Consider the following 18,846-nt stretch of genomic DNA (forward strand, 5'->3'; position numbering starts at 1 on the left):
ATATTACATTATATTAAATTATTCGATTATCGATCGTGTCATTGGTATTTTAGCATATTCTAATTAACAATAAATTTACTTTGATTTCAATGTAACGTAATCTGATAGAATATGACATTTAACGTTAGTTAATTAATTTTGGCTTTTATCATTGTAGTAGAATTATTATTATAAATAATAATAATTTTTACATCAAATATTGTTGATTAATTGATCGTAATATTATTAATTTAGAATTAATCTATCGTTAATATTTTATCCGTTAGAATTTATCATTAATTAATCCAATGAACGATACAAATATCTATATATATATATTAAATTCATGAATATTACATACACCATGATACACATGATGTCGTCCCTTTGATTGTTTTCACAAACCAGCAAGCGAATATTATTATTATGTGTAAAATATTACATCAAAATTTGTTATAAACATGTTTCTTTTCTTTTTACACGTTGCCGCACATTTTTAATTTGAAGATCGTAATCAGAAACACAAAGATCGGACGACTATAACCGTCATTTGCTGCAACGTGTTAAAAAAAAAATATAAATAATAAAAAAAATTGAATTTTTACAATTATTTATTATAAATAAATCTATACATATACGAAGTATTGTATTTTGACACGTGTCTAAAAAATAACTTAAGAATCAGTGAATAAAAATCGATGAGGAGGGGAGAGGACTATAAGGAAGAGGGTTGGAAAGGGAATGGAGAAGGGGAAGGGGGGAAGGGGAGGAAAAATTGAACAAAAAAGGAATCGATGAAGGACTTAGTAGGAGAGTGAGGAAAATACGCGTGCGCGTGTACGCACACGCACACACATTTACTAACTGTAAAACAAAAACTGCAGAATATCGTGAGGAACGAAAAATGATAAAAAAAAAAAGTTAAGGAGGGGGATATATAAAAAGGAGAGAGTAAAATGATCGATAAAAGGTAACGAGATAGCACAGCAGTGATATTTTTTATGACGATTTCCAATTACATTGGATATTCTTCTTTAACCCTCATCTCCCCCCTCCTTCTCCTCCTTCTCCTTCTCCTCCTCCTCATCCCCCACACACACATCCCCCTTTTCCCTATCATTTATCCTTTAACACCTTTATTTTGCTTTAATGTTTCATGATAAATTGCATTCGACAAAAAGCAAACAGCAAAGACTATGTACTCTACTACTATTACTATTACTGATACTATTACTAATACTAATACACTCGTAAATCTTTCGAAAAAGAAACAAAGATAGATAGACAGAAATAGAAAGAGAGATAAGAGAGAAAGAGAGAGAGAGAAAGAGAGAAGATTTACGATATGAAATGATTACTATTTTGACATGCAATCCTTTCACATTGATTTTTCAAATCAAAAGCAAAAAAAAGTAGTACAGAAATAATTTTATATATATATATATATATATATATATATATATATATATATATATAATATGAAACTATGATATGATATGATATATATATTTGTATGTATAAATTTAATACTTACTTATCAATTTGTTGTATATCAGTCGTTGCTGTTAACGTCGTTGTTGTCGAATAATTTTGCGAATTATTCTGTTGCACTTGTTGTTGTTGTTGTTGTTGTTGCATTTGTAATATCCTCTTTTCTATTTTTTCTTCTTGTTGTTCTTGTTTTTGTTCTTGTTTTTGTTCCTCGATTGGAGCGACGCATATCTCATCCTCCTTGCTGAGATCCGAGGTTACCTGCTTCATCTGCATTTGACAGCGTTTACCTTTGACCTCGCTCGTCATTTCATTCTGTTATAAAATATATTAGAAATAATGTAATATGAGATAAACTTATCTTCCCCTAATCCCCATCTCAACTCATCCTTACAGAGATATTTGATATTTATTGTTAAAAAGGAATTATTTTTTTTTATATTATTAGTATTGTTTATTATTTATTAGTTTGATATTTTTGTTGTTGTTGTTGTTATTATTACTATTATTATTATTATTATTTGTTGTTATTTATTGAATTTTTTCTAACTATAGGTAAAGTAATAATTTATTCATTAAATTTTTTTATTTGATCGCGATTAGATATTTCAGTTTTCTTTTTTTTTTTTTTTTCAATCGTTAAATCTTAAACTTGTTTACCGTCGTTCCCTCTTCTTCTTCTTCTACTACTATGTTTTGATTAAGATTGACTAGCCAAACTCAATAGAAGAAATTAAATGTTCATCGATTTGCACACATACACCAAAGCAATCGAAACACTTGCATAAATGACAGTGTTTTATGTTATAAGACTTTTTTTTTTTTAATATTTTATTATCAATAATTTCTATACCAATTGGATCCTTTTTCGCAATTATTACATTGTAAAATAATAAATAAAGAAAAATGATAAACTAACGTTATATTTATGATAATAAATATAAATATAATATCATAATTATTCAGGATACAAGTTTTATCGTAATAAATCGTATCAATTTATTTTTATTCGTATTATAAAAAGAGAAATGGAAATAGAAAAATTAAAATAAGAATAAAAAAAAAGAGATCGAGTTAACGAACGTTTTTGCATTAAATCCGAGAAAGTATTAATAATAAAACTTACATCACAGTGTTGTCACATTAACAATGATAAAAAAGAAAAAAAGAAAAAAAAAAGTTTATCCGAGAAAATATTCCAAATACTTCTTTCGAACTTTTAACAAAAGTTTATTGCTGTTACGGATTACGAAGTTAGCAAAGAAATATAAATAAATATCTAAGGACAACAACAAAAATAAGATTTATCTTTTCAAAGATTTTTATTTTTTTTTTTTTTAAATTAAAATTATTATTCGTATTTTATTTTTTTTTATTTTATCAACGAGATACTATAAATGCAATTATTACAAATCGTGTGTGTGTGTATGTGTTATTATCTTTTAATATATTTAACACAATATAATAGAAATAATAATAATAATAATAATAATAATAATAATAATAATAATAATAATAATAAGCTATGATACCTCAGTTGAATGCAATTGGACATCAACGTTATGGGAAACTTCGCCAATTTCCACTTGCACCCGACAGTTCCCGTTCTCAGCCATTTTCTCGCTTCCTCGTCCACTTTGAACCACATAAGTTAAATTAGAATACGAAATATATATATATATATATCTAACAACTTTAACTTTATTCCATCTCCTTTCATCGTTAATTCCTTGTTCGCATAAAAAAAAAGAGGAAAAAAAAATAAGCTTCACATTTACACAGGTGCAATGCATTTTACATGCAGGAATACATACACGTGCATACACACTTTCACATTTCTTATTTTAACGAGCCACTTTCCTTCTCCTCCTCCTCCTCCTCCTCCTCCTCCTCTTTCCACTTTTTTTTATTGTTGTTATATTTTTCAATTTGTAACTTCGAATCATTATAGAATTGATTTTCACGAATCAGTGAAATATTTAATGATCATATTATCAATTGTTTATTATTATTATTATTATTATTATTTTTTTTTACATATCATTGCATACAATCGATATTTCGATTATTCCATTAATTTTTTTTGTAATGTATATCTTTTGTATTTTTTTTTATTTTATTTTATTATTATTATGTGTTACAACTATTATTAAACTTTTCTAATATACGTACTTTTGTTAAGTTTTTAAAATACGAGTGTATATATATATATATATATTTGATATTTTGTATAAAAATGTAAATACGAAAAAAAAGATTTTACATAGCCGCATCGGAAATTACTTATGACTCGATTTAATAATAAAAATCTTATCCGACTATTTGAATAATTATTACGATAGATAATACAATTATTTTGTACTTGTAACACACAATTGATTCGCAAATTGATCCTCTCGTTATTGAATTGTCTCAAATACTCTTGTAAAAAAAAAAAAAAAGAAGAAATGTGTTGAATATTCATGAGAAATCGTTGTATGCAACTGTTATACAGATATTTAATACTTCAATTAGAGTAAAATAAAACTAAAAAAAAAATAAAAAAAAAAAAATAAGAGAGAAAAAAAGAACATTGAAGAAAAGAAGAGAACGTTCTTGTAAAACTTTTAATAACTTTTACTATATTCGATAAATCGATATTTGCTAATACATTCTGAAAGTAATTTTTCTTGAACGATAAGAAAAAATAAAAAATAAAAATAAAAAAGAGGAAATAGAAAGATAGATAAGAAAATATATATTTTTTTTTCTTTCTATTCGTTGAATTATTCTTTCGAGTTTTATTAATTTATTCTCTTCTTGTATTTTTCTTGTTCTAATTTTTAGTTTTTTTTTTTTTTTTTTAATTTTATACTTTTCATTTTTATTATATAATTGGAATATCGAATTTCGATCTTTTTTTCATCCCCATTTTTGTTTTGTTTTTTTTGAAAAGAACATAGCTAATGAAAGAACTCGTAACAATATTTAACTTGTTGCTATCTTTGACGAGTGACGCACAAAATGAAAAAAAAATAAAAAATAAAAATACAAATAAAAATAAACTTGTAACCAAGGTATAATTTTACTTTCCTTTTACTTTTTCTTTCTTTCTTTCTTTCTTTCTATTTTTTTAAAACAACTATTATTAACAATAGTAAAAAGTATGATAACTTAGACGTTTATTATTAAAAGATGAATGAAAATTGTTAATTAAAAATTAATGAAAAATTAGAACAAACGAAAATGGGGGAGGGAGAGGAAATATATTAAAAATTTCTTTTGACAAATCTATTCTGCATTGGTTTAAAGTTTAATCAATTTACTACAAAATGTATCTGTACATTTTTTTTTTTTTTTGTAATTTTATTTTTGTTTTCTAAAAGTGCATAATTACTGAGATATTCAAAGTCAAATATATTTTCTGGTATCGAATTAACTTCTGTGTGCATTTAATAATTTTCTACAAAGGTTTATGGAATTAATACTTCATTTATTCGTGTTCATTTGCTTCAAAATTATTAAATACAAGTTTATTAAAAAAAAAAAAATATAAATAAATAAATCCAATTCAAAGGATGTATATTAAAAATAAAAAAAATAAAAAAAAAAAAAGAAAGAAAGATAAAGAACAAAGGAAAGAAGAAAAGAGTTTTATGATGATTGAAAAATTAAACAATTCGTTCAATAGCAGCACACATTTAATATCTTTTATTTCTTTTATAATTAAAAACTATAATTATATTTATTTTAGACCAGAGAATCGTTAGAAAGACTCGTTTACAATAGGGAGCCATTAAGTGTTTTGAAAAATTTAACCAGAACGAATTGGTAACACGATTTTCGAAGGATATATGAGTCCTTTGAGAAATAGAAAGAAATAAAAGTGCAAGTAGTAAGAGTCAAGTAAAAGTCAGGCTCGAGGTTAAAGCAAAGATCACCAAGAAATCTGATAAATTATTATCCTTTATCTATCTATCTCTTATTCTTTTTAACAAGATTAATCAATATTGTTTAATTGACAAATTGTCTAATTTTTTTATTCAATTATCTTCAAAAATTAATTAGTTATTATAAATTTATTTCTATCAGATAAAATCGAAATAATTGCTGATATATAAAATATATTTGTTTTAAAAAAATAAATAATAAATTTAAATAATTTACATTAAATAAAATTTTGAATTGTTAATAAAAACCCTGACAATATTATTTTAAATAAATTAATTAACAACCCTAATGTTTTATCTGTGTTCAGGTTTTAATTCTCTTTCTTTTTTTCTATTCGTCAATCTTTTACTATTGTATTACTATTACTACTACTACTACTACTACTACTACTATTTTATCTATTGAACGATCTATTTTCGTTCACACTCAACGTGATAAAATAGAACTAGGAGCTCTTATTATTCCAAACTTTCTAAGCAAGTGTTCGTAACGAGTACTTAAACTCAAATGTTTGTATATGCTGCTTTACACACTGATTGTTTATTTTAATTCGAAACGACGCGTCGTTTCACTTGTTTAAAGTTTACTTAAAATTATTCCACGAATTTATAATCATCATGTTTAATTAGATTAGAATTATTATTATTATTATTATTAGATTTACAGATCAATTTATTTGTATGCGTTATATATTATATCATTGATTACAATAATTAAACAAAACAAAAATAAAATAAAATGTAGACAAAAATTAACAAAAAATTTACAAATATTAATATCATTAATTATTTATTATTATTAATAATAATAATAATAATAATAATAATAAAAAAGAAAAGAAATAGTTTTAAAATAAAAAGAAAAAATCGTAACTTTTCTCAAAATCTTAAATTAGTTCACAATGATTGAGATATACTACTAACTATCGATTTATTCGTTAGTTGTGGTTACTACACTACCGCAATTAAATGGAAATTAATCGATCGATTTTCAGGAATTGACAATAATGACGACATTTTGATAATGATGCTGGTCGTCTCATTGCGTTTATATTTATCCATGATTACAATTGAAAACAATGATGATATCGTTCATATTTTTCGTCTTGTAAATAAATTTCTAATTTAATTTCATTCTTTTTTTATTTTCCTAAAAGTAATCAAATTATTTTACCTTTTTTCTAATTATTTAAAAAATTATTTATTATATTTTTTTGTTTTAAATTTATTAAAATTATAATTATTATTATATAGAAATAATTATTAAAAAATTATCAATAAATTTATTACAATTATATTATAATATATAGAAATAATTATTAAAAAATTATCAATAAATTTATTAAAATTATATTATAATATTATAAAATTATAATTATTTTTAAATATTAATATAATATAAATAATTTTTCAAAATTATTATATAATTTTGTTTCGCAAAATTTCCATTCTCGGTTAAATAAATAAATAAACAAATAGAAAATCACAAATTAAAAAAGATCTATATAATTATATGAATAAAAGAAAAAGAAATTATTTATATCAATTATATGATAATTAAATTATCACAATGAAACATTTATTTAACTATCATTGTATTGTTCAATTTGTAATTGTAAATTGTGCAAAACAATTGTATAATATAAAAAGGAATGTAAGTAAATCATTCGAGAAGATTAGGACAAGTAGACAAATAGGTCTGATTTAACGTTTACTCTTATCCCTTTAATATAATCGAGAATACCACCCTCGACACGAGTTTTCTACGAGAAAGAGAAAGACCAAATTTATTCTCGAGAGCAAGAGAAAGAGAGATTGATACGATCAAGGAATGAGAATAAAAATGTCCTTTTCTTTTCACTTTCGAAGGAATAACACGGGGATAAAATGTATTACCTTTTAAAACCATTAAACCACATGATTTTCAAATGAATTTGTTAGATTATTTCTTTAACGTGTTAACAAGAGAAAATGTTTTTTTTTTTTTTTTTTTTTTATCAAAAGATATTTTCATACAAGTTTTTGTATCCTTGCCAATTTTCCAATACCATACGATATCACAAAATTTTGTTTTTTATTTTATTTTCTTTTGTTTTTTTTTTTGGTTTCATTTTTAAAACACGTGACAACCAGTTTGTTTGTTCTTTTCACACATTCTCCTTTCTCTTTCTCTTTCTCTTTTTTTTTTTATCTATTTTTATTTTCCCACTCTTTTTCTTTCATTCAGTATTTTTGTTCTTATTAAATGTTTATTTACATTTTAACTGAGAAAGAACTGCTTTACAGACAAATCGTAAAACTAGAAAAGCTTTTAAGATAATTATATAACCAACGTGAATATACTATAACACAACGTGAATTCATCTTACCATGAAAGGATTTATTGTAACCACGAAAAAGTAAAAGTAAACCATTTTCAATTTGTTGTATTTCAAGTTTGTTTAAATTTCGTTTGAATCGATTGTTAATTCATCTTATTATACGATCAATTTTCATATATTAACACTGTGCCGCTTGGAAATTTGGAATTTTTACAAAATTTAGAAAGTGACGGTAATATTTATTGCTTTCATAAAAATATGTTATGCAAAAATTGTTCTTACTTAATTCTCGATTAAATAAAGCACAATTTTATAGTTATTATGTTCCCTTAAACAACCACGAAATATAATTCAAATGTTTTGATTATTTTTAAATGGCACCAAAGTGGTACCACTGGCATACAACAGATAGTTTTTGCATGGCACCAACGTGGTGTCACCGGGACACCATAGAATTAACATTGAAGAATAAACGAGCAAACACACTAGTTTTTCCATGGTACCAGCGTGGTGTCACCGGACACCATAATATTAACATTGAAGAATAAAAAAAATAAAAAATAAAATGAAGTGAAACAAATAAATATGTTCGAAACACGTAATCGTATTTGTCGTTCACTTGATTACTTTCTTTATTTTAATTGATATTTTATTTTGCAAGAATACACACACACACACAATTAAAAGTATCTCGTTGGTTAAATCATTTCGTGAACACGTTTAACTTTCATTCCTTTTTTTTTCTTCTTCTTCTTCTTCTTCTTTTTCATTAGTTTTATTTTCTTTACGAGTCTGTTACCCCATCGAAAAAACATTTTCTCTTGGAGATGTTTTTTTATGACGTAAAAAAAAAAAGTCAAGAAAGATATAACGATCTGTCTCTCTCTCTCTCTCTCTCTCTTGCGATAATGGACTCCTTTGCTCTTATTTTTTATTCTTTCTTTTCTTCGTAAGAAATATTAGGATTAGAAGGATAGAAAGAAGAACGGTGGATCATAGGAATGACAGGATTATGTTTATCGTTTCAAATTTGCATAAACTAAAAATATGATATCACATGAAATGATTTACTTTTCTTTTGTGTGTTTTTCTTCGTTTCACTAATATAATAATAAAAATAATAAAAATAATAATAATAATAGTATTAATAATAATAACTTGCTGCGTGCGTACGATTTACGTACGTGTACGTAAGTGTGTACGTGGCATTCGTTTGATGCTAACAAAATATGACTAACGATAAATAAAAAGTAAAATGAATTTAACAAAACGTCAATCCGATGTCTAGGCGTGTGTGTATTTTTTTTTTTTTTTTTCTTCTTTTTGTTAGTTCGACCTTATTTTATATATATATATATATTTTTTTTTTATTTCTTTTTCTTTTTTTAAATTATTTTTCAATCGTTCATGCGTTTAACAATTTATCGTTGATTGGTTACGAACACTTGTTGATGATGTTCAAACGTTTCATACCATTACAATTTTGATTTTATTTTTAAAAAAACACAGATTGAGAGAAAAAGAGAGAGAGAGAGAGAGAGAGAGAGAGAAAAATAGGCACGCAAATTCAAAGGACACGCGCGAATAAATACGCGTATATGCGCACGCATTATTTCGTGTAGCGTAAATGATTTTCAAATTTGACGTCAATTATTCGATGAAATAAAAAAAAAAATACAAGAAAGAATGTAATGTCGAAGAATTGTTTTTAACAAGAAAAAAAAACACACACACATTTAATGTGTTTGTGTTAGAATAAAACAATGAATATGATTATAATTATTAATATTATTAAAAATAGAGGAAAATATTGATCACATAAGTAGTATGTCAACCATTGTATGTGATACGTGTTTCTTTTTTTTTTTTTTTTTTTTATTTGTTAAATAAACTTTGCACTTGGTATGCCATAATACCATTGAAGACCAGAAATTCTTTTCGTGAAGATAAAACTCATATAGAAATTCATGACGGAAAATAAACTTGGAAAGATAAGAAGCGGAAAAGAAAAAAAAATAAAAAAAAACTTTCTTCGTCCTCGAAAAAAAAAAAGAAGAAGAAGAAGAAGCAGAAGTAAAAAAGAAAAAAGAAAAAAGAAAAAAAGAGTGAAAAACAAGAATAAAAAAGAAGCTTTCGTTTATTCGATCTTCTCTCTGTCTCTCTCTCTCTCTCTCTCTCTCTCTCTCTCTTTCTCTTGTTCTTTTTCTCTATCTTCCTTTTTCCATCTTTATCCCCTTTTTTTACGTTACGTTATTTCGAAAAAGAAAATATAATATTATATATATATTCCTTTTTATATTCATCGTGATCACAAAGAGACAACAACGAAACGAGACACACCATAAACTAAACAATTTCCTACGAATCATATTTTTCTTTTCTTTTATACATATATTCCCTTTCTTCCTATTTGCATAATAAATTGTATAAACAATAATAATAATAATAATATTGATATTAAATTTTTTCGACAAAAATATGTGTACCAATATATTGTCAACAGAATTGCATTGAAATTTTCTTGAAATATTTTTCATATGTTGGATACACAACACACACACACACATCGAAATATTATCTATAATATAAAAAGAGTATATTTTGTTATTGATAATTTTTATGAAAAGAGAGAATTACGCGAGAAACATTTTTAATATATTTTATTTACTTTTCACAAAAACAATTTGCGTTCATATTCAAATTTACTTGTAACTTGTTGAGCGCCACGTCAGTCATCGGTGACTGACTTTAGACTTTCCATTTAGGCCACGTCCGTCACGGGTGACCGACACGTTCAACAACTATTTTTTCAATACAAAGAAACATTTGTCATCTGACAGGAAATTTCCTTAAAAAATTTACATGACGACGGTCAACGTGGTGTTAAATACAATAATAATTTAATATTCATTGAAATTATTTTTGTATATACACATTTAGTATAATAATTTGTAATATAATATGTAAATTCATTGAAAAATTTATAACAAATGTTGAATCATTTAGATTGAAATGAATCGAAAGAAACATCTAATTCCTTGTTTTGTTTTGCATTTAACACATTGTTTTTACTGATGTGTGCGTTTTAAATGTTGTCAAATCATTGACTCTTAAATACCATGTGTAAACAATCAAAATTAAATTAAATTCTGATCGAATATGGGAATCGTTAGAGGGGTGCAAATTAGAATAAATGTTTTCAAATATTTTCTAACGAATTTCAAATCAAATATTGAACGTATTGAAAACACGTGCAATTGTCATGAAAATTAAAATATCAAAAAAGTAAACAACTAATTATATTAAAATAAAAAAAATAAATAAAAACGTACAGAAGACACGTGCAATTCTCATGCAAATTAAAATATCAAAAAAGAAAATAATTAATTATATGAAAATCAAATAAAACGTATAAAAAACACGTGCAATCCTGACGAAAATCAAAATATCAAAAATATAACTAATTATATTAAATTAAAATTCAACTAAAATTAATTAAACAAACAAACTTTCAACACGCAATACACGCGCATACGATACATGTCATAAATACACACATATATATTTAAAAACATAGATATATATATATATATATATATATTATAAAAAAGTATACCTTGAAGAGGAGAGAAAAAAAATAAACAAGAAAGAAGTAATAAAAGAAAAAGAAATTCACAAAATTGACGATGACAAACGAATTTCACTTGAAACTTCCTCGTGTTCGTTGCACATATTTTGTCAATTTGTTGATCAACTTTTTTGACGAATAGAGAAAAACAAAAAAATTTGAATTTTACACCCAACAACAACAACAAACAAACAAACAAACAAACAAAATGTATATCGATGATCAATTTAACGTTCGATGTCTTATTAATTATTTGAAATATTATTTGTTTCAAATTTATTGATTAATTTATACGATGAAATATTTAGGCGTTTATAATTTGAGGATAGTATAATATAGTATGAAAGTAGTTAGGGTCAAGGTAGAACCCGACTCACAGTACCGTTCCCTAACACGGCTCACCGTCTACTGAAAACTCACTCCGACGTCAGGCGTCGCGACGCGTCCCCATCCTATTCCCATTTCGCGCGTTTCTTCTTCCAACCCATTGCTACAAACATAAAACCGTTTGGCCTAAAACGATAACTATACCGAAACTTATTTTCATCCATAATACCAAATAAAATTGTCCAACTAACGGAAATTCGTCGAATATTTGTTTTTTTTTTTTAAATACGAGCATGAGTTTATCTTTTATATTAAGCAACAAATATTTATTCTATTTTAAGAATTGTTTTTCTTATTTTTTGGGGGGGGGGAGGGAAAGGGATATTTTGCAATTAATAAAAAGTAGTCGATGTGAAGGAAAACAAATAAAACGATGCAGGAGTGTCGTTTAAAAGGTTTAATTAACCGTGGTTTTTTTTTTTAAGAAAAAATCAATTATCAATCGTTAAATATATATATATATATATGTGTGTGTTTGTATACTTTCTTTTGTTATTTTTTAAATTTTTATTTTAATTAAAATTTATAATATTATAAATTATAATTTATTTATATTATTATATTATTTAAGTTATTGTATAATTATATATAATATAATATTGAATTTTATTTTTATTTTATTGAAAAATTTTATTATTTTGTTATTCTTAAAATTAAGAATAATAATAATTATAATAAAATAATAATAATTATTCTTAATTTTATCTTCCTTTTTTCTGTCTTTTATTTTATTTTATTTTATTTTATTTTTTTTTTTAATTAATTCATCGAATCAAAGCAAATACTTGATCAATATTTAAAATTTTGTTGATTCAACTAATATTTGCTTCATTAATTTTCTACGAATATTGATCGTTTATTCACTAATTGTAAAGTAAGAAAATATTTAATATCCTTCGTCTTTCATATTATCTAATCTCATTTTAATACTCTTAATTATTTGTCGATCAAATTTTCCAAAGTTTAACTCATTAATGATTTCAAATCTCTCATAATATTTATGAGAAATATTTTCAAGATTCATTTCAGGTTTATAATTTGGAAATTTAATCAATGCAGACCATTGAAAGGTGATAAAATCCCTTTAAAGATATATAAAGAAGACAGTTAAGAAGAGAAGGGAGGAGGGTGAGAGAGAACGGGCCTAAAAGGATCGAATTTGATTTTCATTTAAATCGAGGAAATAATAATTCAGTCATATAATGTATAATAAGTGTATAAATTTAAATAATTAATGCTAACAACCAAGAAATTTGAAATAGGTTGTAAAAATATCCAATTCTCATTCAGATCTGAGTACTTTGAAAAATTTCCTGACACTACAAGGATGATAATCATAAAACATCCCAAGAGATTTTCAACACACGTCAACGACTCAAAAACAACTGTATAACGTTTATTAGCTTATGTTTTTATTCAGAAATGAATTCTTATCTATTTTAAGAATGAGATCTACATTAAGAAAATGTCAATGGAAAAAAACCTTTCTGTACATGATAGAAATGAATAAAATATACGTCAATTAAAAATCAAATAATTACTTCTAATTATTTCTAGCATGTAAAAACAATTTCTACATCAAGAATCTCAACAGGTGAACAGACAAAAAAACAACAACATGTGTGCAGATCACACGTGTTAGAAATGAAACGTTCAAAAAACTAAGTTTCCAGAGAATAAGACGAGTGCACACTTTCAACAGTAAGATAAATTGTAGTTATTAATAATAATTGATTTATTATAATATTATTACCATATATAACAAAGGTCACTGGTATGATCTCGGAATGGAATAAGTGATAAAAACTAAACTTTGTCTAAATTCAAGCAATAAGAATTGATGAATGCGATAGTCATAGATAGACACAAAAATCGGTAGATCAAAAACGCAACCCTGACGCAACCCTGACACAACACACACAAAGAAACAAAGACAAAAAGACACAAATACAAGCCACTCTTGTAAACGAGCCTCGCGGAACCAGTCTCGTGAAGAAAGAGACATATGTGTGTGAATTATTTTCCTCGATAAACATTCGAAGATTTTTGTGTCCATCTATGACTATCGCATTCATCAATTCTTATTGCTTGAATTTAGAAAAAGTTTAGTTTTTATCAGTTTTTTTTTTCACCAGATAGCGTATTCAAGTGCTAGAGATCCCAATATCTTATATAAGACCTTCCTGTATTCTCCTAGAAGATAACAAGCACAAATCATACCGATAAAATAGCAAAAGGATAGCCATTAAAATAGTAATAATAAAACTATCTCTCTTCGTTATCGCACTTACGTATCGAATGTCCTTATTGACCTGCTTTTTTTCTTTATCCATAAGACCTCGACATATTCCACAACGGGGAGGACTATGCGATCATCGATTTAGAAACCTTTCTTATTTTAAATATTGATCGAATCTCTTATTTTCATCATTGATTTAAAAAAAAAAAAAAAAAAAAAGGAATGGAAAATTTTAACGTAAGAAAAAGAAAATAAGAGAAAGAACAGAAATTAATAGAAATAGAAAGAGTGAGATAAAAAATAATAGAGAAAGAGACTAACAGGCAGGATAATATTTCAGAGTGAAAAATAAATGATTAAAGATGTATGTATGTGTGTGTGTGTGTGTGTACGTTCTCAAGGCTTCTTTTAAAGAATAACATTAAATGAAACAATCAATAAACACGACGATAGAAAATTATGGAAAAATCTTTTTTTTTTTAACATACCGGAAATTAATTTACGCGTCATTCAAGAATCCTAGTACCATATGTTTTTTTTTTTTTTTTTTTTTTATTATTTACTGGTAGCTATATATACCAACTCAATGCTATACTTTTACTATATTTTCCACTTAGTCCTTTACCTGTTCGTGCTTTTAATACCCACTGAGAGAAATGACTGATTATGAGAATAGGCAAAATGGTAAATAACAAACAAACAAAAATATATATATATATATATATATACGTATGTGTATATAGAAACTTACTTTTATAATCGATTTCTTATCATTTCCATAAGATTTTTGTTGTTACTTTCACCAATAGTCAAGCAAGCAGTGTTCATTTTTAATATTCAAGACACGTGTTGTTACTTCCTGCAAATACAAAAAAAATAATAAATTGTTAGATATATATATATATAATTATAACGTAAATATAGAATATTTTCTTAACTATTTCATCGAATAATCAATCTCGACAATTTCGAAAAACTTTCAGCATTTTTTTTTCTTTTACAGAATACGAAATATACTTACTGTGTATTTAAATCTCGAATATCTTATATCGTAGGTTGAAATGTTAAGCATTCTTTATACTTTGTCTAATTTTTTTTTTTGTTCAAGAAGAACAGTACTCTTTTCGTGCCAAACGGATAGATACTCTTCATCTTTTCATTTCTTCTTTTTAGGTGTTGAAAACTTCCGTTACAAAGCAGAATACACTTTTCTTTCTCTCTTTTTTCTTCTTTATTCTCTTTATCCTCTTTATTCTCTTTACGTTCTATATGTTCTCTCTCTCTCTCTCTCTCTCTCTCTCTTTCTCTTTCTCTCTCTTTCTTGTTAAAGTGAAACTTTTTAGGTGACAGTAACGACAAAATTTTATGAAACTCCCCTGACAAGAAAAAAAAGTATAAGGCATTAAGAAAAGAAAGAGAGAGAGAGATAGAATCCACAATATAAAAATATAAAAATAATATTTAACACCTTCTTTTCCTCCTTCATCTATTTTTTATTACAACTCTACGATGAAAGGTCAAAAAGTCCTTCGAAAATCTCCTTCCTATCTTTCTTACCTAATGTTGTTAGTCTAAATCACCTGAAATACAATAAATTTCTGTTAATTTTATAAAAAATATATTTAATTTTCTTTTAATTTTTATGTTACAGATGATGTTTTCGAACAAACTAAAGAACAAGTGAAGAAATATTCTGATCTTGAAGTAAAGAGTTTGGGTGGTGGAAGGATACAACATGATCCAGAAATTAAATCTATTCGAGTTTATGGTTACTCTCAAGTAAGTTAACAAGTACTATCTATACATGTACATATTTATTTTTTTATTATTTATATTAATTATATTTAATTAATATTTTTAATTATATTATATATATATATTTATACGCGTATTTATTTTATATATTATATTTTTCTATTTAATAATCTATTAATGTATTTTTATTTATTTCTATTTTAATTCTATTATTTTTTATATAAATATATTTATTAATATATGTTAAAGTTTAAGTTCCGTTAAAGAAATAATTAATAAAATTACTATCGGTAATAGCAGATCACTCTCTTACCTACGCAGTCACATCATTAATCGAGTGAGTAATTCAGTCGGTAATAGTAGATTAAATCTACAGTTGGTAATAGTAGACTAAATGCTCAGTCGGTAATAGTAAATTAAATTACAATCAATAAATTAAAAATTTAAATACTTTAACTAACTTTGAAAATAAATGTAATAGAGATAAATATTGATCTATTTTGAAATTTAAAAAATATAGCTGAGAAAACTAGCTAGACAACTCCTCACTACATCGCTTTGGTACTATTCTTAATTGAAACATATTTATTTAATTTTTTTTACAGGGATATGGGCAAGCCGATCACAGCTTAGCAGTAGATTTGTTGAAAAAAAAATATTCTAATTACGATATTACCTGGACGAATGATGGTTATTAAAAAAAAAAGCTGAAATATTTCTACCTGATGCTAGAAATTCTATCGAATCTTCTCCTTTGTAAAATATAAATATTTAAATAAAAGGAGCAAAAAAAAATCAATTTTTTGTACATATTATTTAGTAAAGAATTCATCATTAAAATTATAAATAATAATACAGATATATTTATTATTACAAAAACATTTTTTTTTATGAAAAGTATTTAATCATCATTTGATAATATATTTATAACTTAACTAGTATTGTTATTTCATTTAGATACAAACCTATCTAAAACACCATAACTTTTCTGAGGAACTTCCTTCTTTTTCAAAGCCATTTCTTCACTTACATCTTTGAGCATTTCTATGTGTTCCTAAATATAATAAAGGTTAAATATTAGTTTGTAGAAAATTGTACGTTTATTTAATATTATTGCAATACTTACTTTACGACTTAATTCTTTTAAGATCTTTTTAGTTTTAATTACTTTCGCAGTTCCTCCTTTACCTTTCGATTTAGTTTTACGTGGTTTAAAATCTATCTCCTTTGGCTTAATATACTACAATTTAAAAACAAAATTACAATCATATAATATAGATTATTTTATATGTGGTTGTAACAATAATAATGTCAAAATGATAGTATTATTACAATATTCAATTTGTTACTTACTAAAAGTTTCTTCTTTGCTTCTACTTTTTCTTTTAATCTAGGAACATCCACTTCTGCTAAAATTGTTGGATCTAATGATATTAGTTCTGGTTGAATTTTATCTAACAATGCTTTAACTTCTGCCTCGCGTCTTTGTTTCTTCGTTTGATATGGATTTATTTCTAAAGCATCAAAATTAGCTTCTGCGCTTCCAGGAACTAGGAGAGATGTAAAATTTTTGGCTGTTGCAACACCTAAAACATCTTCGTATGGACAGAACTGCATACTTGATATACTAGATGCTAATCTATGTCTTAAATATGGTTTTATTTCATTCACGGATTCTCTGTAAACAATTCAAATATATTACAAAATTAAATATACTACTGTCTGGATTAATAAAACGCAAAATTTTATTATAATATTATTTTACCTATAAACCTCCACTACATTTCCCATAGCAGCTGCTAAAAGACCTCGTTGACTGTATGATAAATGTTGTGCTGGATGTCGAAGAATCATATTATGAACAGGACCTGCAAGTTGACGAATATCCCAAACTTTCATATATCTATTTGAACAACTTGTAGCCATATAAGTTCCATAAGGATGAACGACACAAGCTTCAATTTTGTGTTTATGACAAAGCATTTTTGCTAGTGGTTGTTTAGAGTTAGGAGACCACATTGATACTACTCCTTTAGCATCACCGATACATAGCAGCGCATTAGTTGGATTTTGTGTCATAACCTATATTCAAATATTCATTGAAATTATTAACAAATATATATTTTATATTATATATTCATGTATATATAAATAGAAATATCTACTTGTAAAACTTACAGTTATGTTATTACATGTGGTAGAAAAACGAGAAACCAGTTTTCCTATAGAAACATCCAACCATGTGAGATAACTAGTTCTAGAACCGCTTGCAAGCAAAAAATGATATGGTAAAAATTCTAACTTATTAACATCGTTCATTCTCTTTAAACAATGAAGTTCTATTCCTTGATTGTCATAAATATAAACCCAATCTTTTTGTGCAACTGCAAACATTGTCTCGATATGAAGCCATGATACATCATGCACAGATTCCATAACGTTCATTTCACAAGCAAGTTTTTTAGTAATCCAATCGAAACCTGCTACATGTCCTTTCTTTCCACCCAAAACTAAATGTCTACCATTTCTAAAATATTTTAAACAATACGGACCAAAATTTAAATCTAGTGTAAAGAATTTAGTAGCACTTGTTATATCAACATTGTTAGCAATCTCTGATTGTTTATATTGTAGCGTTGAATCACCAGGATCAGCCTCTAAATGACCATAATCTTCAGTTAAGAGTAATTCTGCTCTAGCAGAATTCTCGATTGCATGTTTTATAGCTTTTTCTTTACGCTTAAATTTCTCTATATGTATTTTATTTTTTATCTTAGTCGTATCTTCTTTCAAGTTTATTCCTTCTCCTTTGTCATACTTTAAAAGTCTTTTTTTAGGGATGGGAACTCTTCTTGGATGTGATTTCTTTTTTTCTCTAATTGAAATAAAAGAAAACTTTTTATGTTAATTTATGCATACATGTACATATAATACATAACCAAATACAAATGCAAGTTTAATTTACTATCAAATGAAAATAATACTTACGTGTATTTTCCATCGTAAATATAATTTATATTAGCTTTTATAATACTTATTATTAAAATAACAATTCCATTTATTCTCACTCAAACAACTTGAACGTTTATTCAACAATAACATGTGCTTTTTAACCTA

The 18,846-nt window shown here is 25.4% G+C and overlaps 3 protein-coding genes across 6 annotated transcripts in view; 1 reads left to right on the forward strand and 2 right to left on the reverse strand.

The window, feature by feature from the left end:
- LOC107069722 (arrestin homolog) overlaps nucleotides 1-11,959 on the reverse strand; it is a 38,197-nt gene extending 26,238 nt beyond the window's left edge. Inside the window, exons 1-3 of one of the 2 annotated variants that reach the window (XM_015327263.2) lie at nucleotides 11,337-11,959; nucleotides 3,003-3,105; nucleotides 1,514-1,785 (exon numbers count right to left, since the gene is read on the reverse strand). In XM_015327263.2, coding sequence (XP_015182749.2) covers nucleotides 1,514-1,785; nucleotides 3,003-3,086 — 356 coding nt within the window. In that variant the 5' untranslated portion in view covers nucleotides 3,087-3,105; nucleotides 11,337-11,959. The remainder of the gene's footprint in view (nucleotides 1-1,513; nucleotides 1,786-3,002; nucleotides 3,106-11,336) is intronic. The other variant, XM_015327259.2, reaches the window with a different exon arrangement.
- LOC107069725 (14 kDa phosphohistidine phosphatase) overlaps nucleotides 1-16,528 on the forward strand; it is a 43,929-nt gene extending 27,401 nt beyond the window's left edge. The window contains exons 3-5 of one of the 3 annotated variants that reach the window (XM_015327267.2): nucleotides 15,626-15,753; nucleotides 16,027-16,066; nucleotides 16,335-16,528. In XM_015327267.2, the coding sequence (XP_015182753.1) occupies nucleotides 15,626-15,753; nucleotides 16,027-16,062 (164 nt within the window). In that variant the 3' untranslated portion in view covers nucleotides 16,063-16,066; nucleotides 16,335-16,528. The remainder of the gene's footprint in view (nucleotides 1-15,625; nucleotides 15,754-16,026; nucleotides 16,067-16,334) is intronic. The other 2 variants (XM_015327268.2, XM_015327266.2) reach the window with 2 other exon arrangements.
- A 35-nt stretch (nucleotides 16,529-16,563) lies between these two features.
- Nucleotides 16,564-18,730, reverse strand: LOC107069700 (WD repeat-containing protein 46). The gene is made up of 6 exons (XM_089172762.1): nucleotides 18,714-18,730; nucleotides 17,908-18,604; nucleotides 17,495-17,811; nucleotides 17,083-17,407; nucleotides 16,856-16,969; nucleotides 16,564-16,783 (listed from the first exon to the last, which is right to left on the reverse strand). The coding sequence occupies exons 1-6, from the start codon at nucleotides 18,728-18,730 to the stop codon at nucleotides 16,679-16,681; spliced, it is 1,575 nt and encodes a 524-aa protein (XP_089028888.1). The 3' UTR covers nucleotides 16,564-16,678.
- Nucleotides 18,731-18,846: the final 116 nt, after the last annotated feature.

Source organism: Polistes dominula, unplaced genomic scaffold (genome assembly GCF_049000335.1).
Source record: "Polistes dominula isolate Pdom_NZ unplaced genomic scaffold, Pdom_raw_medaka contig_23, whole genome shotgun sequence".
Taxonomy (NCBI): Eukaryota; Metazoa; Arthropoda; class Insecta; order Hymenoptera; family Vespidae; genus Polistes; species Polistes dominula.